Genomic DNA, 19015 nt, shown 5'->3' on the forward strand with positions numbered 1-19015 from the left:
TCGCTCACAATCGTGAAGAAGAGGTTCAGGAGCAGAAATGAGCCGCAGGTGGAAGGCAAACACAGTCTTTACCTGCATCACATTCACCGGAGTCAAACTCCAGCATGGAAGAGCCCTGCGGACAAGCGCAGGTGTATCCACCAGGCCGGAGGAGACAGAGGTGGCTGCATATATTTTTACAAGGGTTGGGTACTGAAAAAAGGAAACAACAATATTAGATATCGTCGAGAGCTGGAGAGAACGTTCATGGAATTTAATGTCAGCTCTTTCTCTGACCTGTCTGGTTGTGTCGGTGCTCCTGGTAAATGCGGACTTGCGTCAGCCAGGGGTTGATGGTTAAAACTTTGACTTTGTTGCCATTTCCAAACTTGTTAGTCCTCCACACTTCACCTTTGTCTTTAGAAGACCAGTACACGTGCCCTTCGAACACATCCAGACTGTAGGGATGTCCGATATCTGCAACAGTGACAACCAAATGTGTCTGGGTGTTTTCTGTGTGCAGCTCTGAACAACTGACCAGACTACTGACCTCCTGAAATCACAACTTTCCTGTCTGTGCCATCTGGCTTCATGGACTCAATACTGTTTTCCTTCAAGTCACACCAGTAGATCCTGTTGCCATTCAGATAGTCCACAGTAAGCCCAGTGGGCCAGCCAAGGTCCTCATCTACCAACACTTCTCGGTGCTGGCCATCCATCCAAGCCATTTCAATTCTGGGTTTCCGACCCCAGTCTGTCCAGTACATCATTCTGGAAATGCAGAAACAGTTGTAATGACAGTAAAGTGAAGAAAGCACCTAAATCTTTCTTTCTACCTAAATCTCTAAAGACCTGAGTGAGGGATTGACAACAATAGCAGCAGGCTGATCCAGATCTGTGTGTATCAACCACTTCCGGTACCGCCCATCGAGTTTGGCCACTTCAATTCTATTGGTGCCAGAATCAGTCCAATAAATGTGCCTGTTGAACGAATGAAAAAGAAATAATAAGACACTTTAAGAAAAAAGCATCACTTCTGCGGAAGTCACAATCTTGAAGTTACCTGCCGACCCAGTCCAAAGCAATGCCGTCAGGTCTAGAGACATATCTCAGGTTCAGATCCACCTCTTTCACAGGGTTGTTGCCGTAATCATTAAAAGTGGTCATGTGGGCACGTTTGATAGAGCCAAACTCAGACCCCCTCCCCAGAACTGTCCAGTACACCACACCTAGAGTGTATCAACAGAGAAAAGACCTTTAACATAATCCAACTTATTATCAGTACTTGGGCACATAACCTGACATCTTACTGAGTCCTTGTCCCTCTGGGTCCCAGAGGTAATCTAAAGCTTGGATGTGTTCGGCGTTGTCCACGTAGTCTGAATATTGCTGAGAGGAGAGATTGAAGCGGCGGATGCGAACGTTGTCTGGCAGGAGCAGCACCGGTGGGTTTCCTGTCCCGTATATGTAATTAGCAACTTAATGAAAAGAGCATCCACAAGGAATGGTGAGTGTTTCTTACCCTGAGCAGCACACTCTGTCCCATGTGGCTCCCCATAAGAGACAAAGCCTTCGGCACAAAAGCACTCATAGCTGCCCTTCGTGTTCTTGCACTCCTGAGGACACGTGCCGTACACCTCACACTCATTCACATCTGTCGTGGAAAAGGAAAGAACAATTCTGGAACCAATGGTGCAAAAACACCTGTGATCCCTCAGGACGTGACCTTTACCTTCACACACGTGTCTTTCAGTGTCTCTGGGTTTGTATCCAGGCAGGCATGAACAAATTAAGCCTCCCTCTGTCAGATCAGTGCAGTTGTGTTCGCAGATGTTGTCACTGCATGTGTGCGTACTTCCACGGTCTAACAGGAGAAAATAAGAATCAGCTTTTTTTGTTCATTTCTTTTAACTTCTTAAGTCTTAGTTACTCACGGCATCCAAGCTCATCGGACTGGTCCCCACAATCATCATAATCATCACAGGCATACTGCTGTGGGATGCAGCGGCCATTACTGCATTTGTACTCCTCATCTGTACATGGTCCGTGTGTAGGGCTTGGGCCTGGATACAGGGAAAGGCAGGGTTAGGGTTAGGGTTAGGGTTAGGGTTAGGGTTTAGACGCTGCGGCTGTCTGTACTAACTCTTAGGTTGTTTAGTAAATGATAAAATAATAGAAAGAAACCATCGGCTACAAACTATGAAGCTCACAGTTCTCCTGTCTCTCATCAGAACCGTCTCCACAGTCATCAGCAGAGTTGCACAGCTCATGGCCGTAGATGCAACGGTTGTTGTCACAGCGGAAACGGAACGGAGTCTCACACTGGATGTCCACTGTGGAGGAAAAGATAAAGGTAGGTAGGTAGGTAGGTAGGTAGGTGGTAGGTAGGTAGGTAGTGGTAGGTAGGTAGGTAGGTAGGTAGGTAGGTAGGTAGGTAGGTAGGTAGGTAGGTAGGTAGGTTGGTGGGTGGGTAGGTAGGTAGGGAGGTGGGTGGGTGGGTAGGTAGGTAGGTAGGTAGGTAGGTAGGTAGGTGGGTGGGTAGGTAGGTAGGAGGTAGGTAGGGAGTAGGTAGGTAGGTGGGTGGGTGGGGGGGTGGGTAGGTAGGTAGGTAGGTAGGTAGGTAGGTAGGTAGGTAGGTAGGTAGGTAGGTAGGTAGGGAGGTAGGTAGGTAGGTAGGTAGGGAGGGAGGTAGGGAGGTAGGGAGGTAGGTGGGTGGGTAGGTAGGTAGGTAGGTAGGTAGGTAGGTAGGTAGGTAGGTGGTAGGTAGGGAGATAGGGAGGAGGTAGGTAGGTAGGTAGGTAGGTAGGTAGGTAGGTAGGTAGGTAGGTAGGTAGTAGGTAGGTAGGTAGGGAGGTGGGTGGGTAGGTAGGTAGGTAGGTGGGTGGGTGGGTAGGTAGGGTAGGTAGGTAGGTGGTAGGTAGGTAGATAGGTAGGTAGGTAGGTAGGTAGAGAGGTAGGTAGGTAGGTAGGTAGGGAGGTGGTAGGTAGGTAGGGGTAGGTAGGTAGGTAGGAGGGAGGGAGGGAGGTAGGGAGGGAGGTAGGGAGGTAGGTGGTGGGTAGGTAGGTAGGTAGGTGGGTGGGTGGGTGGGGGGGTAGGTAGGTGGGTGGGTAGGTAGGTAGGTAGGTAGGTCGGTAGGTAGGTGGTAGGTAGGTAGGTAGGTAGGTAGGTAGGTAGGTAGGGAGATAGGGAGGTAGGTAGGTAGGTAGGTGGTAGGTAGGTAGGTAGGTAGGTAGGTAGGGAGGGAGGGAGGTAGGTGGGTAGGTGGGTGGGTAGGTAGGTAGGGAGGTAGGTAGTAGGTAGGTAGGGTGAGGGAGGTAGGTAGGGGGTAGGTAGGTAGGTAGGTAGGTAGGTAGGTAGGTAGGGGTAGGTAGGTAGGTAGGTAGTTAGGTAGGTAGGTAGGTAGGGCGGTAGGTAGGTAGGTAGGTAGGAGGTAGGTAGGTAGGTAGGTAGGTAGGTAGGTAGGTAGGTAGGCGGTAGGTAGGGAGGTAGGGAGGGAGGGAGGTGGGAGGTAGGTAGGGAGGGAGGTAGGGGAGGTACGGTAGGTAGGGAGGTAGGGAGGTAGGGCAGGGAGGTAGGTAGGGGTAGGTAGGTAGGTAGGTGGGAGGTGGTAGGGAGGTAGGGGTTGTGGGTAGCGAGGTGGTAGGTAGGTAGGTAGGTAGGGCGGTAGGTAGGTAGGTAGCGAGGTAGGTAGGTAGGTAGGTAGGGAGGTAGGGAGGTAGGTAGGTAGGTAGGGAGGTAGGGTAGGTGGTAGGTAGGAGGAGGTAGGTAGGTAGGTAGGGAGGGAGGTAGGTAGGTAGGTAGGTAGGTAGGTAGGTAGGTAGGTAGGTAGGTAGGGAGGGGGTAGGTAGGTAGGTAGGGAGGTAGGGAGGTAGGTAGGTAGGGAGGTGTAGGGAGGAGGGGTAGGTAGGTAGGTAGGTAGGTAGGTAGGTAGGTAGGTAGGTAGGTAGGGGAGGTGGTAGGTAGGTAGGTAGGTAGGTAGGTAGGTAGGTAGGTAGGTAGGGAGGTAGGTGGGTAGGTAGGTAGGGAGGTAGGTAGGGAGGTAGGTAGGGAGGTAGGAGGTAGGTAGGTAGGTAGGTAGGGGTAGGTAGGTAGGGAGGTAGGTAGGTAGGTAGGTAGGTAGGTAGTAGGTAGGGAGGTAGGTAGGAGGTAGGTAGGTAGGTAGGTAGGGTAATTCTTACAGCAGAGGTGAAGCTCCTCATCAGAATTGTCTCCACAGTCGTTGTCACCGTCACATTTCCAGTGAGGCTGAACACAGACGTGGTTGTTGCACTCAAACAGGAAGGGGGGGCAGTAGGTGCCATTGGGAAAACGTGGTGCTGAAATGAAGTCGTGCTGTTAAATACGTGTCGACGCTCGAGCTGCGCTAGCCTGCACAGAGCAAAGTGGTCAGAGAAGGATGCTTACGACAGAGTGTCTCATCTGTGTAGTCCAGACAGTCGGGGTTGCCGTCACATTTGAAGCGCTCAGAGATGCAGTGGCCACTGGCACACTGGAAGTAACCAGGGTGACAAGTCCGCAACTCTGCAACACCCCCCAAAAAATGATGCAATACTTAGATACCGTCCTTGGAAAAGGTGAACGTTGTCATAGTGAAGTTGCTGCTTATGGCTACCAGGCCTACGCTAATGTGTTCTATAGAAAATATCTTTTAGATAGTGAATATCTGTAATATGTGATTTTAGAATGTCTGTCTGCCTGCCTGCCTGTCTGCCTGCCTGTCTGCCTGCCTGTCTGCTGCCTGTCTGTCTGTCTGCTGCCTGTCTGTCTGTCTGTCTGTCTGTCTGTCTGCCTGTCTGCATCATAGTGCGAAGTGTGTTTACTTCTTTGTCACGACAAACCAGGCAACAAAGAGCCCCTCACCACAGTCCCTTTCATCCGAGTTGTCCTCGCAGTCGTTGTCATGGTCACAGACCCAGCGGTCAGGAATGCAGCGCAGATTATCACAGCGATATTCGCTCTCAGTGCACGTGCGTGGAGCTGAGGGAAAGTGTGATAACGATGATTAAAAACATCACCTCAAGCAAATGCGGCGTTTTGTTTGCCTATTTGGCAGCTGATGATACGGAGCCTCTGGATCGATACATGAAGGAGAATGGTACCACGATTATTAGCACAGGCACCTTTTCTCTGTTGAGAAGCTGCATTATCACAATTAACTGGCATGTTCTCAGACATGTTTAAAGTCTGCAGGGCAAAGGGTGACAGGCTCTTTCACTCCCTCCTTCGGACGTGCTAAGGACAGCCTGTTTCTCTAGCAGCTGATAAGACTGCCTCTCTCAGCACACCGCTGTCAGCATGAGTGCTGAAGCTTTTACAATGGACGTCTGATAAAATTATATCAGCCTTAGTTTTCATCATCACATGGACACTTTGTTAAAGCTGTGTCGCTATTCCCGAACGGATCCATCGAAATGATGGCGGATTGACCCTCACCACCATAAATTTGAAATATTTGAAAGCGCTTTAACGCTCTCGTGATGCTAACAAATGTTTTAACAAAAACAGATATCGACGATGTTTCATCAGGGAACTCACTGCAGCCGCGCTCATCAGAGTTGTCCCCACAATCGTCCTCTCCATCACACCTCCATCTCAGCGGGACGCAGCGGTGGTTGCTGCAGCGGAAGTCTCCATGAGGATTACATGTCAGTTCATCTTGGAGGAGCAGACACATGAAAAATTGTTCTTAAACACGTCTATATTCCTCTTTCTACTTGCATGACTTCTATAAAACGTCTTCTAATATGAAATATATGCTGCATTAGATCCGAATGGGTTAATAAGAGTGATAGCAGAATAACACTAAAAGTAAACTCTATGTTAAAGTAATGATGATGCTCGCAGTTGGAAGTAGAGGTATCTTGTTTATAAATTAAGCTCTAATAGTCATCAAGGGAGGAGAACAGCATGCTCAGGACAGATGGGTGACCTCCATCTATGCCAGTATGTGTCTGTAGAGGATAAGGCTGTCAGAGATGAGAAGCACAGACAGGAAAGGAGTGGAGGCGAGCTAGTCTGAGCCGTCTCTACCACACAGCGCTGGGTGTCAAAGATAGCGCAGTGTTAGCAGTCCTGCCCTCCTAGCCCTCCACCTGGCCCATCTGCTACATTCTTACAGGAAGATTAGCTCAGATCTCCAGTCCTGTGCTGGCATGGCACTAATGGAGTAAGGGCCCCTGATAAGAAATGGGAGGGCCACACCATTTGTATCACCGAAAAGTACAAAGAGACTAGTGTGAATCCAGACCCCCCAAAAAAGGAACAGCACAACAACACACACACACACACAGATGCACACACACACAGATGCACACACACAAAGACCTATCACGCTGGACAGCTCATAAATCTAGCATGTTCTCTGGGTGAAGCAAATAGCGGGGGAGGGTAAGTGGTGAGACCCTCTCCATCAGCACCTCCCACTACCTCACTGTGTAATTTTCCACAGGAGGATGAGGTGCTGGCTAATTGCCCTTCACTCACTCCTAGAACACATGACCTTTGCTGTTTTTTGGGGATTTCTGGGTTTACATTACAGGACATAATGATTTATATTAAAACCGCAAAAGACTTCATTAAGCAAGAAAGCATCGTGATAAAGTTGAAGCCTGGTCGTCCATGCCCTGCACGATCTCTACATCAGACTCACCACATCCCTGCTCATCGCTGTCATCTCTGCAGTCGTTGTGGCCGTTGCAGACAGACCACAGAGGCACGCAGCGATAGTTGGTCTTGCAGGAAAACTCAGAGTGGTTGTCACATCGATATGCTGGTCCCACTGCGCAAATCCCCCCAGCATCATTATTAATAAAAAAATCCAGAGCAATTCTTCAAAAAAAAATACACAAAGAACTTTAATACAACAGATGAAAGAGCAATTACTTACTGCACTCCTCTAATGGCTCATCAGAGTTGTCACCGCAGTCGTTATCTACATCACATTTCCAGCTCTGGGGAATGCAACGCCCATTACGGCACTTGAATTGTCCCGGACGGCAGGTCCGTGAGGAGCAGTGTGCTGGGTCTTCATCCGACTGATCGCCACAGTCGTTCTCACCGTCGCACTGCCATGACTCTGGGATGCAGCGCTTATTTGCACACTGCCAATGGTGGTTTTCACATTGGTGGGTAGCTTGAATTAGGACAGTACCAAGCAAAACAATAGTGAATGTTTTCCTAATGAATTAACAATGATAAGAAAGAGACATAGACCATATAAACAAACTATAGTTGAACATCAAAGACTGCACAACAGGTAGATCAGAGGCAGATAAAAAGCATCAACTAAGAGAAAAATCTAACCACAGAGCACGAGGTCTTCATCGGAGCCATCGGGACAATCTTGGTTGCTGTTACACAGGAAGTGCGGACTGGTGCAGTTTCCATCGTTGCACTGAAACTGGCCAAGCCTGCAGTGTCGCACTGGGCAGGTGGAGGGTTCGTCTGAGCCATCTCTGCAGTCCCTCTGACCGTCACATTTCCACCAAATAGGGATGCATCTGTTATAGAAAAAGGAAACAGCCAAAATGTAAGGCCCAGAGCATTGCAAACAAAGGCTGCAAAAATCTATCTTTTGGGTAATTTTACACGTTTGACACATTTTTGAGAATTTTTTCATTTAAAAAAATAAACAATTTATGACCACATTATTACATGGCTTTTAAATCCGCCTGAAAATCAAAATGATGAGTAAAATAGAACTAAGTAATTTTACGTTTAAAAATTCTGGTTCAATGTTAAATGTAAACAGCAGGGGGCACTGTTTTCCGCTAAAACAAGCTTATGAATGGCTCAGATGACAAGAGTGCTTCCAAGGTTCGAACAGAACCATATTATAAACAAAAAATGATCTTCTTGATCTTTCAAAGTCATTTTACAAGATATCTAATTTAATTATCTATTTATCTATTATCTATTTATATTATATACAACATTACAGTGCTGCACATCACCCCTGATGATCATATACCACACTCAATATACAAATACAATATACAAACCGTTCATTGTTAGCGCATCTGTACTGTGTGCTGGTGCACATGGGAAGGCATCGGGTCACACCTCCTACATGGACAGTCAGGAAGTGGTCAGGGCACTCACAAGTGTGTTCCCGTCCCCCGTGACGGATCAGACAAAGATGAGAGCAGCCTCCATTGTTCACGGCACAAGGATTATTAACTGCAAAGAGAAGAGCAACAGGTCTGCCAAATATCCCAATTCACAGTCAGGAAATTCATGAGATTAACTCACCAATAGGCTGTCTGTAAGGGTGGCATACATGGATGTCGAACGGTCTGTGAGTGGTGTTAACTAGGACCTGGCGGCCGGAGCCATCGTATTTGTTGCCTTTCTCCACTGTGCGGGTGTTCCAGTCCGTCCAGTACACAGTGTCCTCAAACACCGTCAGTGCAAATGGGTGAGGCAAATTTCCATCATACACTGTGTGTCTGTGCTGCCCATCCAGGTCTGAGTACCTGAACAAAAAACGGGACAACATCACAAGTTTCTCTTCATTTTAAAGTAGGAAAGCAGCAGCATGATCAGTTCCTGACGGTACACATACTCGATGTAACTGAGATGAGCATCAGACCAGTAGAGCTTGTCATTAGTGTAGTCAATCGTGATCCCGTTGGGCCATTCCAGCTTGGTGGTGATTATCGCTACTTTGTTTGTTCCGTCCATTCCAACACGACCTATGAAGGCTTTGTCTCCCCAGTCTGTCCAGTATACAAATCTAGCAACAATCCAAGGTAATTAAATCAAATGAAATCACATGACCTCTATATACATTAAAAAAAAAACGGATTCATTTCTACATCATGGATGAACTATTGTAGTACGGTAAGCTACGTCAGCATCTGTCGAGTAGAACAATACCAACATAATCTACACAAAACTAAACAAAAATTGCATTAATATTACAATTACAAAATGATTTCTCACCCATATTTGGGATGGAGCACAATAGCTCTGGGGTTTTCAAAGCAGTAAGTGTTATTGGCGTCAACGCAGTGCTCAGCCAGTTTCTTCACAAATCGACCGTCCAGTTCCGATACTTTGAGGCAGTCCACAAAGCTGTCCACCCAGTACAATTTCCTGGCTATCCAGTCAACTGCAAGGCCCTCCCCATGCAGAACTCCACTGACAACCACTTCTCTGTTGCTGCCATTATAGGACATTCTCTCAATCACTCTGCGACTCACATCGATCCAATAAAGACGCTTGTCAACGCGATCAAAGTCCAAAGCCACTACACTGGTCAGCCCCTGGAGGATGAGAGAGTAGTCCGCCCCATTTGTTGACAGATTCCTCAGGTAATAACGGTTGCTGAAGATAAGGTACGGTGAGATGTTGCTGTTCTGGCGGCATCTATGGCCGTCTGGCTCTCTCAGGAACCCCGGTGCACATTTACAAACGTAGGACCCGACGGTGTTCTCGCAGATCTGGCTGCACACGCTTGGCGTCTCCCCGCACTCATTGACATCGTCACACGTTTTGCCGTCAGACATGAGGCGGTAGCCCGGGCGACAGGTGCAGATAAAGCTGGTGGGCGTGTCGGTGCAGTTGTGATCACAGTGATGGATTGATGGGTCCGTGCACTCATTCACACCTACGGTCAAACACGATATCAACAATACTGAGATTGCATATTCACAGAAGCACAAATAATGGAATTCTATCCTGAAATTCCTACTCACCACACCCCTTCTCATCACTGTTGTCAGAACAGTCATCGTTCCTGTCACACACCCGGATCAGAGATATACAGTGTCCATTGTCGCATCTGAAGTCTCCAGGAGGGCAGGTGGGTGCTGGTGTGTGGCACATGTGCTCCAGCTCATCAGACTCATCCCCGCAGTCGTTGTCTCCATCGCACACAAAGTCCTGGGATATGCACCGGCCATTCTGGCAGGTGAACTGGTGCTGCTGGCACGCCTGGTAGGTGCAGCCCTGCTCATCGCTGCCGTCGCCACAGTCGTTACGTCGATCGCACCTGATTTTTAGACAAGCCCCAAGAGATGACCACAGCGCACGAGGCTGATTTAACTCACTCTGTTGTATTTTAAAGCGGTAAACTGATCTAACCTATAGGAGCTGCGTATGCAGAGGCCGTTGCTACAGGTGAACTCGTTGATGCCGCAGGATCTCCGCGTGCAGTTCTGATGTTCGTCCAATGCATCCGCGCAGTCGGCATCTCCATCACACACCCAGTCACGTGGAATACATTTACGCTGGGGTGGCTGGTTATTCACACAAGTGAACTCTGCATTGGAGCACGTGCGATTAGCTGGGGGTGGAGAGAGCATATACAAGAAGTCAAATGATGACGTGATGACCCAGCGGTAACCTGCATTTTAGCAATATAAATATTCCAGACGATATTTCAAAACATGCAGTCATGGTTTTAAATTCCCTCTAATGCCATTGATCCCCACTGTTTGAAGTGAACCTCCTACAGAGGCTCCGGCAATGCTGAGTTTTTGCCTTCAGGCATCTTATTGTTGGAGTACACATTGGTGAGACTTAGGAGTCTTGATCCACCCTGAGCCAGGAAGCCAGAGAAAGGAGACATGCACAAAGTAACGAGTGAGGCAGGGGAAATCAGGAATGTCAGTTTCTTGGAATGGTCAACGTCTACAGGAGACGAGGATGCAGGGCAACAAATACCAGCCTCCCACACATGACTCCACTGACGATGTGCAGCAGCTGGAGGATGGAGACAATGTTTAAGAAGGTGAAAGACGCAAATGAAACAATTCGTACCGCAATTGTGTCTCTGGTCTTCATCACTCATGTCACCACAGTCATTGTCTCCATCACAAATCCAGGATGAGGCAATGCATCTGCCATCGTCACACCGGAACTGATCCGTGTTGCAGGTTCGGACCTGTGGGGCTGCAGAGACATCATGGGATATTCGAAAGTATACAAAACAAAACACTCATCATCATCAGATCTTCCGAAATAAAACTAAACTGTATATTTAAGATAAATAAATATATTTTCTTGGATATTTCCAGGTTCAAGACACATACCCTGGTATTCCACAAGCTAAAAAGGAGGCGATGAAACTTTCAAAATAGTGAGGGACGCTTCTGTCCATGTAGCTACTTAAACAAAAGCCAATGTGAGGCGCTGTAACCCTGATGGACAAAAGGAGGGGGGAGGTGCTGCTTGTCAGAACATACTGTGGGGTGTCACCACCAAGGAATGCAGCATACAATAGGAGGCCTGACTGACCACAGCTCCAACACAGAGACATAAACCACGGACTCACACTCTCTGCCATAACACTCACATCACCTGCTCACACTAACACACAGATGCAGCTGGGCCAGACACAGAATGGCAGCTAATAATGGGCCTGGCTGACACACAAAGCCCACAGGCCCATTTTAGACGGATGAGAGGGATAGCCGGCACTCACTGCAGGAGAGGGGTTCGTCAGAGCTGTCGGAGCAATCGGCTCCTCCATCACAGTACCAGTGAGCAGGGATGCAGCGGCCGCTGGAGCAGCGAAACTCACTCGGGGAGCACGTGGACGCAGCTGCACACAAGATGAGGAAGAGCATGAGACTGCAGTGGGTGAGTGTGTTGTAACATGCTGACACGGTGGTGGGATAAAGAGATAAAGAGATAAAGATTTCTTCCTCTTTCTCATAGCATTATTTTCTATGGATGAGATCAACTTAAATTTCATTGTAATCAACTACATTGGTAAAATAAATACATGGAATCATTGTTGCAACAGCAGCTGAACTCACCACAGTGTGTTGGGCTCTCGTCGCTCATGTCCCCACAGTCGTTGTCTCCATCGCACAGGTATGAGCGCGGGATACAGATGTTGGTAGTCTGACATTTAGTCTGTTCCGGTTGGCAAGTTCTCTCCGCTGCAGTAATCGTCACCATTATATGTAACAGGCTCTTTGATGACCAGTGGTTGCTTTAAGATTTCTGAATATACTCACGGCAGTTTTGTTCATCCGTGGTGCCGTTGTCATAGCAGTTGTTGATGCCGTTGCAAACGTAGTCTTTCGCAATACAACGGCCATTGTTACAGGTGAACTCTGTATTGGGGTCGCACGGCCTGAACAGACATCCCAGCTCATCACTGTTGTCTCCACAGTCGTCATAATGGTCACAGCGGTAGTGATAGGGCACACAACGGCCATTGCCACAAGTGAAGACTGTAGGCTCGCAAGTGTGGAAGGCTGGAAATTACACAGTCACAATTTGGAACACATCAGGGACGCAGAATATGATACAGAGGCGGCAGAGGTCTGACATACAGTCACAATCTTTTTACCTGACAATTCAATAAAGGATGACAGCAACTGTGGGACTGCATGCAAATCACACAAGCACAAGCACATTGATTTTCATTATTAATGTAGACTTGTTTAAATGGTGTTAATGAATCAAGAAGTGCAAGCATACACACCAACAATGCTGAACTTTTGCTTATGGCCTATGAAAGGAAATAGCATAGAACGATGTAGTGTGTGTTAGTGTTAACGATGATTAGGAGAAAGGAGGAAAATTGAAATTCCGAAGAACAAATCCAAACAGCACTGTACCACAGACTCGTTCCAGCTCATCGCTGCCATCTCCACAGTCGTTGTCATTGTCACATTTCCACTGGGCACGAATACAGCGGCCATTCATACAGGTAAACTGGCCTGGCTGGCATCTGGTTCCATTATCTGGGATACAGTGTTTATTCTCAGCAAGATACCAGCGTCCCTCTGATGGACAGTGACACTCAGCTCCATTGGGTCCTAATAAGACAGCATTTTAGTTTAGAAAGTGAGTTGATGATTTCATAAAAAATCTGCCCGCTCCTGCTTGTACCTGGGGTACAGATATGGCTGCAGCCTCCATTAAACTGCTGGCAGGGACTATCACACTGCTGTTGCTTCATGCTGGCCAGAACGTGAATGTCCATTGGCCGAGACGGAAGATTCTGAATCATGACCGTCTGACCTGAACCATCGTGCTTGTTGGCTCGATAGATGCTCCGAGTGTTCCAGTCGGTCCAATAAATAAATTGGTCGAACATGGTCATGGCAAAGGGATAAATGGCCGTGCTTACGATGACTTCTCGATTGGACCCCGTAAGATGAGATCGCTCGATCTTCTGTCTAATGGTAGAACAAAAAGTACTTTACCAGTGTGTATATACAGTATATATATTGAAAAATTGACATTATTTTATAAGTGTATATATATATATATCTTACAAGCTGGCATCTGCCCAGTAAATTCTTTCATCTACATAGTCCAAGGTCAGTCCATTGGGCCACACAAGACTACTGTTCACGATCTCCATTCTGAAGTTTCCACCCAAAGTAGCACGCTCAATCTTTGCATGAGTACCCCAGTCGGTCCAGTACATGTATCTATGGATTAAGGAAGGATTCATCATTATATTGCAGCTAAATCCAACACAATGAAAAAGCACGTGTGTTGTGTTAGTCTTACCCTCTGCAGGGATCTAACATGATGGCCCTCGGCCTGGACACATGGGCAACTACAGTCCTTTGGGAGCCGTCCACAGACATGGAGCTGATGCTCTGGTTGACAAAGTCACTGTAATAGATTCTTCTGTTTATCCAGTCAAAAGCGATGCCGTCAGGAGCCCCCAAATCTATCCAAGATAATAACAGTAGTGTTCAAAAAGTTGTGACACTCAATAAAATGACATGTGGTACATTTAAAGTGTATGAGATAGTGCAGGTGTAGAACCTACCAAAAGCCACTACTACAGGGGAGGAGGTGGGAGCAGAGAGACTGACGTAGCTGATTTTACTTGCTCCTGCCCCTGAACTCTGAGTGTAATAGATCCTCCTGTCAGTCAGGTCAAAATCCAGTGCTACAGATGTACGAGGAACATTGACCACAGGAAAAGGCAATGCATGGTCATCAGGGTCAAGGCGTAAACTGCGCACGGTGCTCTCAGTTGTGTAAATGAGGTAATCATCTCTTGACACCACACAGCCTTTATTATCAGCTCCAAGATCCCCAAATGCACAGCTACATATTTTGTTCTGCCCACCAGTGCCAGACCCTGGGAGGGCAAAACAGAAGTGGGCACAGCCTCCATTTTCTTCTATGCAGGGGTTGAAGTTCAGCTCCTGGGCAGTGGATGGCTGAGTGTGTTGATCAAAGATGATGACATCTCTTAGCATATTTATATTGTCTCGAATCACAGCAGGCTGCTCTGTGCTACCAGGCTCTTTGCTGGCCTGGAACACTTTCTTGAGGTTCCTATCCACCCAAATGATGCTATTCTCAAACACCGTGATTCCATACGGAGTTGGATAGCGACTGCCGTACCTGACTATCTCAGCTTCTCCACCTTGAGGGCTGACCCGTGCAATCATATCCAAGGAGTCATCCACCCAGTAAACATAGCCGGTTTGCCAATCAAGAGCAAGACCGCGGGGAGTAATAATCCCAGATGACACCAAGATGGTGCGGTTTGTTCCATCCAATAATGCTCGTTCGATTTTGGGATTTTGGCCATAATCTGCCCAGAACAAGTATCTGCGTCTTGGGTCGACCACAATGTGGCGTGGCATGTCTACTTGAGTCTTCAGCAGCACCCTGCGGAAAGTTGTGTTCAGACGGAGGACCTCCACATACGTCTCAGTGAGGAAGGCATTGGTGAAATACAGGTTGCCTGAGGAATGAATCCAGTCAGTTATTCTGGTATAAATAGATCCACGCTATGTTATTTCATAGTTTATCCTAAATTATTTCATATTTTATAGCATAAAAAGAAAACAAAAATTATTTCACATCACTAATATACTGTACAGAATATTACAAATCAATGACAATTGGATCAGAAAATACTGTGTAAAACTATTTAATTTGAGAATTTATTAAACTATGCATATGACCTGTATATAAGATATTGGTAAGGATTAGTGAGGATCCCTCCTCTCAGTTATCTAGTCCCTCAATTGAAATCCTCTTATAGAAAAGGCACAATATTTGCACTGATAACTGCAAAAGTACTTTGAAGAAATTACTGGAAAGGGATATGAGCGTACCTGCTGCCCAGTCCACAGCAATGCCTCTTATGCCATTTCGTCCTATTCCAGATGTGACTATATTACGTAATCCAGAGCCATCTGGCTTGATCCGTCTGACCCCATTTTGAGCTGCCACTGTGCTGCTGAAGTCACACCAGTACATATAGCCAGAGGCCATATGAACATCGATGTGTAAGGCATTACGGCCTGCAGGAGATCATCAGGTGTTATTATGACGTCAACCACAACACACCCCTAATGCTGTGCATCACACAACATCATTTCTTTAGCATTACTGACCTCTCCCAGCTATAGGCACCATGGCTTCAGAGTGATCTTCTCCTTCGAGACTGAAGCCTTTGATAGCAGACAGGGTCGAAATGACAACATAGGACTGGTAGGGGGCACAGGTCCTATTGTCGCTATTCAGTTTAAAGCCCGTGGCACACGCACAGGTAAACAAACCCTGTGGGCGAGGGAGGCAGATCTGCTCACATGCTCCCATGTTGTTGGTGCAACCATTGGAGGTACCTGCAGAGGCTGGATAATTCAGATAATACAGTGTGACAAACACAAACCAAAATCAGGATTCAGATACATGGTTTCGTTACTCACCTTCTCGATAGTGCACTTTCAGAACTCTGAGCCCAGAAACATTGTCTCGCATCACGACCTTATCAGCCCCTGTTGCCTTGTCTACACGCTCTATGACCTCAAAATCCCGGTCACTGAAGTAGAGGTAGTTACCGTAGACAGCTACACCCCAGGGATGAGACAGGCCCGACACTATAGTGGCACGATTTGTCCCATCTGGATCACCGCACTCAATCTGGAGATTGAAATGTCGGACAATATCTTTTAATTATCAATATCAATTTATTTCTTCATAATTATTAAGAGGTGAGGCTAGAGCTATAAGTTAAAGCTGTGGAGACCTACCGCACCAGTGCTCGTAACAGCCCAGTACAGTTTGTTCTCACTGATATCCACAGTGAGGAATTCAATGTGATCCAGGTTGTTGGTAAACAGGTTGACCGGGTTTGAACCATCCATGTCTGCAGATGCCACCTTGGCAGGGATGCCGCTTTCAGTTCCCTGGTCTGTCCAGTACAGTTTTCTTTCATTCAGGAATAGAAATTTTTGTTACTTTCATGTTTACTGTTAATGCGTTGTTGCATTTTGTTGCATTTTATATCCGTCTAAACGCCACATAAATTACATAAATTATCTTCAGGTGTAACTCAGGTCATCAGCCTGGAAGATAGTATAGTGAGAAAAGCTTTGTAAGTTCAAAAACTGGGTTTTAACAATGGAAAATTTATTTAAAAAAACTACACTAGCACTACATCAGTGAGTAAATAGATAAATAATTACCGGTAATCATTTCATAGGTTTATTTATGCTGGTGTAGTTTAAGGTAATTATTATTGTTGTTTTCTATATTATATGGGGCGGTGGAAGCTCAGTCTGGGTTGAGAAGCAGAGGGTTCCAAGTTCACACTCTATATGCAGACAAAATGTGGAAGTTGTGTTGGCAGCAGGACACCTCTGGAACACTGCCGAGGTACCCTTGAGCAAGGTGCTGAACCCCCAAATGTTTACAATGTTGCAATGAGCTGGTGCCTCATCTAGGGGTGCCCCCTGACCTCACCCGCATGCAGCTTGGATACTCTCCAGCACCCTCTCTGCAACCTCAAGAAAACAACTGTTGCTTACTATATTTTGCATAAACTACCTTGACTACCTAACTACCTAACCCTAACCCTTGTTACAAATGCACCTAATATCAATGCTGCATCCTCCTCAATTAATACTTAAAAAGTCTTTCTCAAACTTTACTGTACATTGCTGGGATTTAACTTTGCAAAGTGGTCAGTAAGACTAGTGGAGTTCTGTCTGGAGGCAGAGCAGATGGTGATGAGGAGGTGGTTAGAGTTCAGTAGCTGTTGGGATAAGTGGCTGTGCCAAGGCTGTGTTAAATGGGGCTTACCCACGTGCCGGGTCCACTGCAATGCCAACAGGGCTTCCCGCGCCAGTTGGAGAGCCGTTATTAGTGATTAGAGTTTTCCTGTATTGGACCTCCCCTCTCAATTTCAAAACCTGATTAAGCAAACAAATAAACCAGCACCTTGTGAGGGTTTTTCTACCTTCAGATAAAACGAACCCATTTTAATTTGTTCTACCTCAACAGACTGTGTGGAGGGATTGGTGTAGTAGAGGTTCTGAGTGATCCAGTCTAATGCCAGGCCAACAGGGGAGCCAAGAATCGCTGCTGGGGCGAACTCTGTCCTGTTTGTGCCATCAGACTTCACACTGTGGATCTCCCCCTTAAGGATAAAGGAAAGATTACTGTGAGCCATCCTCACGAGCACAAGGACATATTTCCTGCATACAATCATCGCTACAAAACAAAGGAGATTTTTTAAATGTTGAAAGTAGCATTTTTTGGAAAGTATCATACCGGATGTTCCACCCAGTATATGATTTGTTCACTGTTATCAAAGTCAACATCATATCCATTTTGAAGTCCAGCAACAGGAACCATTGCATCGTTGCTTTTGTCCTCTGGGTTTAAGGAAATACCGTAGATGATGCTGTCTCTTACAACCACCAGGAAAGGATCTTCAACTGCCAAAATAAGACACAACCAATAAATAAGCAAAATGCAAAACGTAATTCTGTAATTTTGGTCAAATATCGATCTGAGCTAGACTGCCGGATGAAATTTGTTTGCACCATCTGCTTTGCTGTGTCATCACAGATTAGAAGTGCTGAATGGGGAAGGGGCATTTTCATTCTTGGATAATCATTGGTCTCAGAAGCCGAGCGTGTTCAGCTTGGTATGAGTGAGGTGAAACCCGAGATGAGTTAAGCTGCAGCCCCAAGACCGACTCCCTGAATTAAAGGGTCCTTGTCTTCTCATTGTTGCGACGAAAGACATGATGATATGATTCTTTAAATTTATGATGGTGAAAAAAACGCTTGACAGAGTATTTAAATGGAAGACTGCTGAAAAGCACTTTAATCTAAGCCAAGTTCATTGTTTCCAAATATATCTCTTCTTTCCTCTGGAATGGGTACAGTTTTTTTCATGTGTGCTCCAAAATAAAGTACATCAACCCACCAAACGCATCTGATCTTATTTCCTTTTTTAATCAAAATGAGCACTGATGACTGCCTCCCTTCATTAAGCCGAACGCATACCTCGGGTGCAGGTGATTTGGTCTGCTGCCAGCGTCCAGCCTGAGGGGCAAGCACATGAGTAGTATGCTGGTCCCACAGCAGAAAGCAGGCAGATGTGAGAACAGGGACTCCTCAAACAGGAGTTTTCACCTAAAAATGGTTAACCCACACATGCATATCATCAAGGGAGGGATTTTAATGGCATCAGTGTATAAATAAGCTTTCCCTGTAAGAGACAGCAACATTGTTGATATACCTGCAGGCTGTCTGGCTGGGTGTACAGCTACCAGACCCATAGGCTGTGGGAGGTTGAACAGCATCACTGTCTGGTTCTCCCCATGCCACTTATGGGCTCGCATCACACGGTTGATATATCTGTCGGTCCAATACACAAAATCCTCAAAAATGGTAATTGCGTGGGGATGTTGTAGTACCTTTTCACAGACAATAGCAAAAAAAAGAGGTCTGCCTTAAAAATACTATTCAAAAGGAACTTAAATGTGCTATATTGCTTTAAGATGTCAAGGTAAGTTATCATTGATCAGACTACAGACATGTTCATGCACTCACCAGGTCACTGGCCAAAACTTGCTTCCTATTGTTGCCATTATAATCACAGTAGTCAATAAAATCCAAGTAGGCATCAGCGAAATACAACAAATTGTTTGGGTAGTCTATAGTTAGGCCATTCGGCCAGTACAGCTTGTTGTTTATAATAACGGTCCTTAATTTCCCATCCATGCTGGCCCTCTCAATGCGGGGATTTCTCCCCCAATCAGTCCAAAACATCAGGTGAGCGCTGCAGAAATAA

The 19015-nt window shown here is 46.4% G+C and overlaps 1 protein-coding gene across 6 annotated transcripts in view; it reads right to left on the minus strand.

Moving 5' to 3' along the window:
• The window catches only part of lrp2a (low density lipoprotein receptor-related protein 2a), a 38198-nt gene that overhangs the window by 2860 nt on the left and 16323 nt on the right, over positions 1-19015 (minus strand). For 3 of the 6 annotated variants that reach the window (XM_057035720.1, XM_057035710.1, XM_057035701.1), the window contains 44 exons: positions 18775-19003; positions 18461-18638; positions 18226-18354; positions 17483-17649; positions 17205-17348; positions 17012-17121; positions 15961-16138; positions 15637-15850; positions 15322-15561; positions 15040-15228; positions 13731-14663; positions 13463-13628; positions 13222-13380; positions 12833-13122; positions 12559-12759; positions 12423-12449; positions 12288-12323; positions 11950-12192; positions 11746-11871; positions 11409-11528; positions 10745-10876; positions 10067-10268; positions 9679-9974; positions 8924-9590; positions 8544-8714; positions 8231-8454; positions 7981-8158; positions 7283-7479; positions 6867-7112; positions 6630-6758; positions 5516-5635; positions 4841-4957; positions 4385-4501; positions 4159-4296; positions 2190-2312; positions 1914-2042; positions 1712-1843; positions 1502-1633; positions 1290-1433; positions 1043-1208; positions 832-960; positions 530-750; positions 277-456; positions 73-192 (listed from right to left, as the gene is read on the minus strand). In XM_057035720.1, the coding sequence (XP_056891700.1) occupies positions 73-192; positions 277-456; positions 530-750; positions 832-960; positions 1043-1208; positions 1290-1433; positions 1502-1633; positions 1712-1843; positions 1914-2042; positions 2190-2312; positions 4159-4296; positions 4385-4501; positions 4841-4957; positions 5516-5635; positions 6630-6758; positions 6867-7112; positions 7283-7479; positions 7981-8158; positions 8231-8454; positions 8544-8714; positions 8924-9590; positions 9679-9974; positions 10067-10268; positions 10745-10876; positions 11409-11528; positions 11746-11871; positions 11950-12192; positions 12288-12323; positions 12423-12449; positions 12559-12759; positions 12833-13122; positions 13222-13380; positions 13463-13628; positions 13731-14663; positions 15040-15228; positions 15322-15561; positions 15637-15850; positions 15961-16138; positions 17012-17121; positions 17205-17348; positions 17483-17649; positions 18226-18354; positions 18461-18638; positions 18775-19003 (8489 nt within the window). The remainder of the gene's footprint in view (positions 1-72; positions 193-276; positions 457-529; positions 751-831; positions 961-1042; positions 1209-1289; positions 1434-1501; positions 1634-1711; positions 1844-1913; positions 2043-2189; positions 2313-4158; positions 4297-4384; positions 4502-4840; positions 4958-5515; positions 5636-6629; positions 6759-6866; positions 7113-7282; positions 7480-7980; positions 8159-8230; positions 8455-8543; positions 8715-8923; positions 9591-9678; positions 9975-10066; positions 10269-10744; positions 10877-11408; positions 11529-11745; positions 11872-11949; positions 12193-12287; positions 12324-12422; positions 12450-12558; positions 12760-12832; positions 13123-13221; positions 13381-13462; positions 13629-13730; positions 14664-15039; positions 15229-15321; positions 15562-15636; positions 15851-15960; positions 16139-17011; positions 17122-17204; positions 17349-17482; positions 17650-18225; positions 18355-18460; positions 18639-18774; positions 19004-19015) is intronic. The other 3 variants (XM_057035749.1, XM_057035739.1, XM_057035730.1) reach the window with 1 other exon arrangement.

The sequence above is a fragment of the Takifugu flavidus genome, chromosome 1 (assembly GCF_003711565.1).
Source record: "Takifugu flavidus isolate HTHZ2018 chromosome 1, ASM371156v2, whole genome shotgun sequence".
NCBI classification, from domain to species: Eukaryota; Metazoa; Chordata; class Actinopteri; order Tetraodontiformes; family Tetraodontidae; genus Takifugu; species Takifugu flavidus.